This window comes from Nanorana parkeri, unplaced genomic scaffold (genome assembly GCF_000935625.1).
Source record: "Nanorana parkeri isolate BGI_ZX_2015 unplaced genomic scaffold, ASM93562v1 scaffold136, whole genome shotgun sequence".
In the NCBI taxonomy this organism is placed as follows: domain Eukaryota; kingdom Metazoa; phylum Chordata; class Amphibia; order Anura; family Dicroglossidae; genus Nanorana; species Nanorana parkeri.
In genome coordinates, this window is record NW_017306404.1 from 75,009 (window position 1) to 85,735 (window position 10,727).

At 45.3% G+C, this 10,727-nt stretch overlaps 1 protein-coding gene across 1 annotated transcript in view; it reads right to left on the bottom strand.

Annotated features, from left to right (window-relative positions):
- Window positions 1-8,132, bottom strand: part of LOC108785001 (retinoic acid receptor responder protein 1-like) — a 28,180-nt gene extending 20,048 nt beyond the window's left edge. The window contains exon 1 of the mRNA XM_018553967.1: window positions 7,876-8,132. Within this exon, the coding sequence (XP_018409469.1) occupies window positions 7,876-8,082 (207 nt within the window). The 5' untranslated portion in view covers window positions 8,083-8,132. The remainder of the gene's footprint in view (window positions 1-7,875) is intronic.
- Window positions 8,133-10,727: the final 2,595 nt, after the last annotated feature.

The window sequence follows — 10,727 nt, forward strand, 5'->3', positions numbered from 1 at the left end:
TATATTTTTTTATTATTATTATTATTATTGATAATACTTAGCTTAGTGAATGAGGTGAAGCTCTGCTGACTTTCATCCAATCAATTGCCAGCAAAAACCCTGTTCTTCATATTTTCCTTGCACAAGATTGGGTATTTGCTAAGTGAATTTTCACCACATTTACTAACCTAAGGGAAAACTCCATTGCAAAGGGAACAGCTTGTTTGCCTTTAGTAAATCAACCCCCATCATTTATTTTTCCAGTGAAGGATAGGAAAAAAAAAGTGTTTGCTGTGGGCAGAAGCTCCGTTTATTACATTGTCAGCTGGATATTTGATCTTGACAGGAATCCCCAGTATTTACAATAAACATACTTTCTGCTTTACAATGATCATATTTTTAAAAGTAGCCAAAACATGTAATTCTATGGTCTTAATTCATTTAATAACAGCAATTCAACACACAGATGATTTCTTACATATTGTACTTATTTTGTTTAGACTATGTGACAACAAATCACTGTTGTTGGCACAAATAAAGCTCGGTATTATTGGAAACTGTTTCCTTTGACATAATATTTATATATCATTAACATTCTGGCCACCTGTGTGTGTAATGGTTAGTTAATTCCTCTTTATCATAACATCACCTTATCTTATTGAAAGTAAAAATAACATTTTAAGTGTGCACTGTGCATGATTTATCTTTCTCATCTGCAGTATTCACAAACACATCTTCCTAACCCAAAGCACAGTGTTCTCTCTCAGAGCCACAGTTTCCTCTGTCAGCAATGCTTATGTCCTGCCCTAGGGACCTGGCTGGTTATCTGATCCCCACTAATAGGAAGTGTCCATGTTATGGAGGCACTGATGTGGACACCTAAAGAAGAATCCTGGGGACCTGACTTTTTATCTTCTAGGGGACTGGTCCCCTCACCGCTGCTGTGTAGTGCTCATGCCTGTTAGAAGACCCCACCACTGGAAGTGTAGCTAGCTAACTAACTAACTAACTAACAAACAAACAGAAAGGGTCTATGTCATGCAGGCAGTGATGTGGACACCTAAAGAAGTATTCCAGGGATCTGGCTTATTATCGTCTTGGGAACTCATCCCCTTACTACCCTCGTGTAGTTCTCATGCCTGTGAGAGGACCCCACCACTGGAAGTGTAGCATTACTAATAGAAAATGTTCATGTCATGCAGGCAGTGATGTGGACACCTAAAGAAGGATCCCGGGGATCTGAATTGTTATCTTCTTGGGGACTCATCCTCTCACTACCCTTGTGTAGTTTTCTTGGCTATGAGAGGACTCTGCTGGCATGCAGGCAGTGACACCAACACCTGAAGAAACACCCCGCCAGACAATTATTGTTTTGCCAGAGTTGGGCTTGAAAGCAGAACCATACCTTCCTATCGCTCAATCCCTCACAGCCAAGGAAGGTGCCATCTTAGCCTCTATCTGGATTGCAGTTGCCATGGTGCTGCAGGTGTGATGAGCTATGACACCAGCCATTTGAAGGCTTGAAAGTTTGGTTGAGAGCTGAAATAACACACAAGCAACCTTGACAGTTGGCATGCTTTAAAAGTAACTGCTCTGGGAGACATTAAATTGGTGGCTAAAGTTCCTCTTTAAATACACCTAAAACATATTGAGGTGAATTTATCAAAACTGGAGCAGACAAAATTTGGAGCAGCTGTGCACAGCAACCAATCAGTTTCTCTCTTTCATTTTCAAATCTTAACTGAACAAACTGAAGAGAGAAGCTGATTGGTTGTTATGGGCAACTGCTCCAGAATCTGTCTGATCCAGTTTTGATAAATTCCCCTCAGTATATAAACTGGAGTGGACACGAAGTTTATGAAGCAGTACATGGGCCAACAAGAAAAACATGGCCTCTTGGGGACATTGGCGGACAAGTACTCTCAGTTGAGGGATGGGTACAGGCCAATAGTATACTCTCTTCCACTGCTGAGCACTGAGGCTCCTCTGTGATTGAGCCAGACTTCTGCATTACAACAAACAGACTTTTGTATTACAAAACAACTATATGCGTTCAGCAAGGTAGTAGAAAAGAATCATTCTAACCAATCACGGTTCCCTTTACTGGAGTAATCTCAGCTACGAAACAATACCTAGTTGGTTGCTATGGGTTAGTGCAAAGTCTTACTAAATCTCCATATATATATTTATTGCATCAGGAGATGTTCCTGAACAATGTGTAGTTTTAAAGAGCCATTACAGGGAACTTGTACTAAGAGAAATATTGAGCCTGGCCTCCTGAAAATGCTACTTGTCTGACTGTCCCTGATTTCAACGCTTTAGGGCCGGTTCACCCCATAAGGTATCATGCATTTAGAGCACGCTATTGCACAGAACACCCAGCATGCAGTACCACGCACTGGAGCGTTACATTGCTATTCATTTGAATGAACCTCCCGACTGCCATGCGTTGCAGCTCACGGTACCGCAATACCATATAATGTGTCACGGTGCGGTGAGAAAGTGCAGTGCATGTCCTGCTTTTTCACCACAACGCACAGTACTGTGGTATCCTGTGCTGCATATAATCCAAGGCAGCTGGGAGATGGACAGGGTGCCATGCAAACAAATGTCAGCGCAACACACTGCACACTCGGTGCCTTGTGTGATAATGGTGTGGTGCCATGGTGCTGTGGTATCATGCAATTAGTACAAGTCATTACCCGCCCCCCCAGCTTCCTAATTGGCCAGAAAGCCGGCTCCCGATACTTATCCCGATACTGGTACTTCCAGTATCAGGAAGCCGGGCGGTGAGTCATTACACATCGCCCGGCTTCCTGATTGGCCGGGAAGCCGGCTTCATGCGCCCTCGTCACCAGGGAGCATGGAGCTGGCTTCCCGGCCAATCAGAAAGCTGGGGGGCATGTAATGACTTGCCGCCCGGCTTCGTCATTGGTTGGGAAGCTGGCCAATCAGGAAACTGGGTGGCGAGTCATTACCCGCCCGCCAGCTTCCTGATTGGCCAGAAAGCCAGCTCCGTGCTTCCTCGTCATCTGGTAACGAGGGAGCATGGAGACGTGTTCCCGGCTAATCTGGAAGCTAGGCGACGAGTCATTACACGCCACCCGGCTTTCCTAATGGGACTGCCGGTAACGTTATTCGGTTTTGGCGGGTACCGGGAAAAAAAATATCGGTACTCCTACTCAATACTGAAAAAACAGTATTGCTGCATCCCTACTGTAAACGGCTGCGGGTAGGGCAGCGGTCATTGTATTATACAGTCTCCTCTGTCTGCAGCAGATCACATGAGTCTCACAGAGAAATCCATGAGATACATACAATTGGCCTCATTCACCGGCGGCATGTTGTACTTCAGTGTGCAGGCAGCTCATTTCATTCTATGTAGATGCAGGAGCCGTGCGCCCTCACAAGCTAGCTGTGATTTCTGACAGCCGCACACATCAAAGAAATGTTTTGCCGGATGAGAAAAAACATTTTATTTTTATTATACAACATAATAATTACAGAACTCCAGGCAAAATAAGTATTAACCCCTGCAGTGGGGCTACCCTGGAATCGCAAGAATTAAGTGCAGGTTTTTGTCTAGGTTCAAAAATAACAAAGTTATACTAACCCGATCCTTGGGTCTGGCCAGTTATGGCAGCACTCCCTCCAGCCTGTCTCCTCCTCTGCTGCAGCAATGGTATGTCCCTTGGCATCCTCACATCCCATCCCATACACTGTGTATAGAACGTGATGACTCGGGGACATAGAAAACAACTACCCGCCCGGGCATTCCACACCCCAGCTGCCCCTCTAGTCCCTGCTGCCCCGAGGCCAGGCCTTGGTTGGCCTTGTGGGAAATCCAGCCCTGCTCAGGGACCTTAGACTGCAGTGGAGGGGGAGAGAGGCTCCGGGGACTGGTGTAAGAGCTGGCTGGCTTAAAGGATCAGGTGACTACAACTTTTTTAGTTTTGACCCTAGGAAAAAATGAGCACTTAACCCTTGCAGAGTGGGGGTGGCCCCACTGCAAGGGTTAATCATTGTTTTGCCCGGCATTCTGCTTTAAAAATACTTTTTTACACACATAATGTAAACAGATGCGTTCTCCCCATTACATGTAACTACCCAACTCCCAAGCTTTAGGCACTGGCAGGAATCACACATTAAATGCATTGATTGTAATAAGCTATTTCTATACCAAAAGCCCGTCTCTTGTAAACAAATGCAAAAAAAAAAGCACACCATTTAGTTAAATGGAACCGTGCCACCCAAATGAATGCCTGCGCAACCCAAAAAAAGAAAAACCAATTGATTGCCTGTTATGGCAACCAGTGAAGTATGCCACGAGCGCCATAGCAACCAGCTAGATTGTCATGAATTCTCAGCTTTTTATTTTATGCTAATAGTGTCATTGTTCCCTTTCAGGGGGCGCGTACAACCCAGGCACAGAGGAAATACTCATTTACATCCAGAGAGGAGGGTGGCAGCACGAGCTGGCACCCTACATGGAAAAGGAAAAGTTTGACTCCTTAAAACGACCTGTGTGGGTCCAAATTAACAGGGCTATTCACAAAAGGGTGAAGGGCTTGGAGAAGGCAGGAGAAGTGAACAATCTAGGCCAAAGTAGCCGATTTGGAAGCATTCTCCAATTCATCTCCCTTTCCAGTTCAGCTATGTTGTCCTAGATTGTTCCCTTCTCCAAACTCCTCGCCCTTTAGTGAATAGCCCTGTAAATGACGCCTTAAACTCTTACAACAGGCATCACCTAGTCCTGCCTAAGGCTATGTTCACAAGAGCCCACCCGCTCAGTTTTAGCGGACGGGCGAATATGGTGTGACAGGACATGTGGGGGAGGTTGGCGGTGTGATGCACTGCAGTCACCTGTAACGCCATCCAGTGTGCTGGGGAAAAATGCAACATGTCTGCATTTCTGCTCAGTACACATCACCCCAGTGTTGTGGTGTGAACAGGGCACAATGAGAACAATTGTTTTCTATGAGCCTAGCTTGTCCAGAAAAACGCAGGTCACTGCACATAGTGTGAATGTAGCCTACGTGTTTTCAGAACAACTCATATTTTTGAAGGAACCAAAAGTATTTCACTTATAGATCACTTATAGATCTGTACTATAGATGGGTGATTATGATGTCTCATATGAGGAACTCGTTACAAGCGGCCCCCTCGTCTCATCTAGAACAACCATTAATCTACTTCACCATGTGGACTCATTCACTATTCAGAGGGAATTATAGTGATATAATCTAAACGCACACAGTATGGAATAATAGAGGAATATTAGTATTATACCTCATAAAGGGATCATTTACACTGTTGTGTGGTAATGCAGAACTCCAGGATGTGCCAACGTTAACCCTTGCTGTTCGGCTACCCCCCTACAGCAATGGTTAACTGCTCATTTTGGTCTAGGGCTGTGGTTCTCAACTGGTGGGTCGTGACCCAAAAGTGGGTTCCAAGCCCGTGTTCAGTGGGTCACTGCATGCCTTCCATTGTGCTAGGTGAAAGGGAGCTTCATCCATACATGCAATGCTTACGGCTTCCTCGTGTGCCCTGTAGAGGTGCCTGGGCTGGAGTGGCGTCACATTCTGGCATCTGGAACCTCTACAGGGCGCGCAAGGGAGCTTTACAAGCAATGCATTTGAATGGCATCCCCAAACACACCTGCCCATAGTTTAATCGACACAACTGCAATCCCATGCATTCCAGTGCGGTGCGACTTGGGTCATGACTTAGTGACCAAGAACAAATGTGGGTCCTAAGGTTTCAGAGGTTGAGAACCACTGGTCTAGGGGATGGAGTAAAAAAGATATACTCACCTGATTCTCAATCCTGCCTGGCAGCTAGACCGGTCTCTGCAGCCTCTTCTCCGCTGGACTCCAGCGGTCTAAGGACCCATGACGTCATCACGTCTAATGCAGGTCCATTCACTTGCATTAGATGTGAGGACACCAAGGGGCATACCACAGCCGGAGTGAAGGGGGAGAGAGGTGAGCACTGACTGCCGCAGGACTAAGGATCAAGTGAGGATATTTTCTTTAATGTGGCCCATAGACCAAAATGAGCAGTTAACCCTTGCAGTGTGGGGGTTAGCCCCACTGCAAGGGTTAAGTTTTGCACATCCTGGAGTTCATCTTTAACTCACACATTGTAACCTGCTAAAACGCATGTGTGTCTTCTGTTTTAGTGCATTGGGAGGCTTGTAGAAACCAATGGCAGCACATGAATCTAGATGTCAATTGTAGTGCAAATAACATGTGTTTTTGGTGCACTGACAACAGGTATTAACAAGTCTTGGTCAATGGCTGGTAACCCTATCTACTCCAAATGATAAATTCAAAAGCCCATTGGAAATGTGTGTCAACGCGCGTCAAAACGCATGTCAACTCATAGCAAGTACAAGTTGATGCACGTCAATGCACCTGCCTATAACGCAAGCAAGGATCTAAATAGGCCCTTAGTGTCTATTCACATGTGTGCATCTGCATTTTCCTGAGGTTCTAGTGAGTTTTTGTTGCATTTTCATGCGTTATGCCATGCACAGCTGATCCAGATTTGTCTGCTCCAGTTTTGATCAATTCCCCCAATGTGTTTTCATGTGCTAAACGCAAGAAAATGCATGTTACATTTGAAGTCTATGGGGCTAAAAATGCTTTAGCAGGGTTTTGATGCGCTGTGATAGGGCAGCCCATTCACTGAGAGAAGTGCCTATAACTTTTCTTTCAAATCACGGTGTGGTGCAAAACAATGTGCATGTGATAGCTACGTACATTGGGGTGCCATTAACAAATAATGGCACCCCAGGACACTTAAAGTGACACTCGACTCAGAAGTTAAATCTTAGATATTCATTCAAGTACCTTAACTATTAACAACAATGTATCTTATTTGTGTATCACTCAGCTGTAGATCCTCCAATCATCTCTGAATTGGTGCTGACACTGTCCTTCCTTCTGGAGGGTGGCTACTTTTGTTCCCCATTGTCTCTGTGTGTGTGTAAAATAGTCGCTGCTCCAAGATCACTCCTGTGATAGACTACAATTTCAATACAAATTAGTAAACTAAACATGAGATTGTAGTCCATCACAGGAGTGAGCTTGGAGTGTTGACTACCTTACTACACACACAGGGACCATGGGGAACAAGAGTAGCCACCCTCCAGAAGGAAGGACAGTGTCAGCAGGCCCGGGGCTACCGCAAGGCAAGTCAGGGGGCCGCCTGAGGGCGATGCAGGGTGAGGGCTGAAAAAACAGGGCATTTTGACAAGTACTTGTACTTGCCAAAATGCCCAGATGCTTGCGCTATGTTTTTTTTTCCCACTTACCTTGGGTGCGGGAGAGCAGCGGCGAGTCAGCGCTGGTCCGGTGGGAGGAGCTCCAGGTGGGGTCCTAATTTAGCTGGCCGGCGACTGCCAGAGGATCCCGACACGCGCAGCACCTCTGGCAGTCGCCGGCCAGCTAAATTAGGACCCCACCTGGAGCTCCTCCCTCCCAAGCAGGGCCAGCGCTACAGGGGGTCGGGGAGGGGGGAAGGAGGTTCGGTGGGCGCAAAAATGCACATTGCCTCGGTAGGCAAGAATCCTAGCACGGGCACTGAGTGTCAGCACCAATTCAGAGATAATTTGAGGATCTACAGCTGAGTGATACACAAATAAGATACATTGATGTTAATAGGGTATGTGAATGCATGTTTTCAATGTAACTCCTGAGTTTAGTGCCAATTTAACATGACAATATTGGATGGGGATCTCATGCAGCATCACAAGCACTCGCACAGTGCACAAGTAGCACCAAGAAACACGCCTGCACCTTATTACAAAGTCTTACTAAGCAGAGAAGGAAAAGTGAAGCAGCAACATGAGATGGGCTAATGTCAGCGCTGATGATGGTCGTCACTTACCAGTAAGGTGGCTTTCTTGACATCTGTCACCTCCAGCAGCTGATGGGGAGATGCGGACTGGTAGTTGAGGAATTGAAGTGCTAGCCTGGCTGCATGTCTGGCTGCTCTGCTGTTAGTTGGGATGTCGGAGGGTTCCTGAGATTTGGGGGGTGCAGAGTGGATGGCGAGGGGGAGAAGAGCCAGCAGGCAGCAGATCGTCCTCATCATGGTGTGTTCTGGAGAAGTTGTCTGCGAACGATCGTCAATCCCTGCTACTAATAGTGTCCGTGCTCAGCGCTCCTCCCAGAGCTACATGTCATTACTAGAAAGTGTCCTGCCCCTTCCATCTCCATCACCTCCTCCATCCAGGCTTATCACAGTTCTTATACTACATCCTCCAGCTCCCTAAATACTACTTCCCATAAATCAGCTTCTCAAATCTCTTCCTGGCATCCTCACCCTCTGCACTCTCATTGTTTGTAATGTACTAATGACTAGTCACCCATTCAGTCCACCTGTGTGCCCTGATGCATGGACAGGTTAGACAGGTACCTGCCAAGGTGTCCTTCCTTCCAGGGAAGGGCTGTGAGTCACTACACATGGAAATATCAAACATTACAGCAATCCCATCCTCTGTATACTGAGCTCTATAACAGGAGACATAGTACAAAGGAGCTATACAGGTGAAACTCGAGTAATTAGAATATCGTGCAAAAGTAATTGCAGTAAGTGCTGCAAAAGGGGCCCAAACCAAGTACTGAGTACATATGCATGCTTGTACTTTTCAGAGGTCCGATATTGTTCTATGTACAATCCTTGTTTTATTGATTGCATGTAATAATCTACTTTTTTGAGGTTGTGGATTTGGGGTTCTTGGGGTTTTCATGAGCTGTAAGCCATAATCATCACAATTATGACAAATCACGGCTTGAATTATCTTGCTTTGCATGTAATGAGTCTATCTCATATATTAGTTTCACCTTTTAAGTTGCATTAGTGAAATAAATGAACTTTGCACGATATTCTAATTATTCGAGTTTCACCTGTATAACCTGAACCTGAAACAGGGGGAGAGAGACTCAAATAATGGGCTAAAAGACCACAGCATTTATTATAATGTGAACTAAAGTGACACTAAACTCAGGAGTTAAATCTTAAAAAAGCGTTCAAGTACCCAAACTATTAACAAAACTGTATCTTATTTGTGTATCACTCGGCTGTAGATCCTCAAAGCATCTCTGAATTTGTGCTGACACTGTCCTTCCTTTTGGAGGGTGGCTACTTATTTTTCACATGGTCCCTGTGTGTGTTGTAAAGTAGTCACCGCTCTAAGCTCACTCCTGTGATGGACTACAATCTCACGTATAGTTTACTAATTTGTATTGTGATCACATCATCACAGGAGTGAGCTTAGGCTGGGTTCACACCTGGGCGTATTTTTTCTTCTCGTTTTTCAGCTGTTTTTTTTTTGCTTCTTTCCCCGCGTTTTTTAGCACATTTTTTCGTTCAGTGAAACACACATTTCACTGGCGGTATGATTTTTTAAAATTTTTTCTTTATTTTCTCTATTTTTTTTCCACTTTCAAACTTCCCGCCGGCTGCGCCCCCCCCTGCGACGCGGCCGCTCGCAAGGGACGGAACCCGGAAGTCGGGATGCCACCGGAGGACACAGCGGTGTTCGCGGACAAGGTAAGACCTGTACTCTGTATTCCCAAGTGTGGCTCGGGGTTACCGTTTTGTTAACCCCGATCCACACTCGGGAATACCAATGGAAACGCGCTGAAAAACGCCCCAAAGAAGCTCCTGTACTTGTTCGGGCGCAGGCCATTTTTCAGTGCGTTTCTACGCGCTGAAATACGCCTGGGTGGGAACCATGCCCATAGGAAAGTATGGGATTTCAGGGGGGCGGAGCCGGCGGGAAGTTTGAAAATGAAAAAAAAAATAAAAATGTAAAAATAGAGAAAATAAGGAAAAAAACAGAAAAAATCATACCGCCAGTGAAATCAGTGGCCACCCAAAGGCGAAACAGCCCACTATAGAGAGTCTATGGTGGGCTCTGAAGGATAACTCTCCGGTGGGCTCTGCAAGTGGCAAAACTAGCAATCACGGGGCCCCATACAAAATTTTGCTATGGGGCCCTGTGATTTCTAGTTACGCCCCTGCTGTACAGTGTACTACCTCCCAGCAATTTTTCTTTTTCCCCTTTACTTCTGCTTTAAATGGCATCTATGGTCAAAAGCTAAACAAAATGATGTATTTCCACATTGAATTTCCATAAGTTCTATCCCACTCCTAATAACCATAATGATCTAGAACTTTGTAAACGTACTTATTGAAGATGCCCATAGGATGTACTTCCTCAATACACTGACACAATTTTACTAAGCCCTGTGAATATGCACTTTCTTGTGTCGCAACTCTCACATAGTCTGCTTTTTGAACTACTATTCATCATCTGAACTTTCCACAATGTAACATTATGATTTCTTGCTGGAAGAATGATGGGATATGTAGTCTTGAGAAATCAAGATTGCCTCACATCAAGCAGCAGGGAAAGAGACACAAAGCACACTGGAAATCTAGGAAGTTGTTGAAAGTGATAAGTAGATGGAAGTCAGCCAGGGCCGTAGCTAGCTCCTTTTGCGCCTGAGGCAAGAACAAAAAATTGTGCCCCCCCAATGTCACTCAACACCGGGCAAACGCAGCGTCATGTGACGTCATGTGCCCCATCTCCAGGATGTTTTTTTTGTTATTTAATTTTTAAATTTGATTTTTCTTTTTTACTGTTGGGGGGCTTTGGGGAAATATCGGGGGTCTAAACAGACTCCTGACATTTTCCTTTTGAAATAGAAAAAGAAATTGAGAACAGAGTC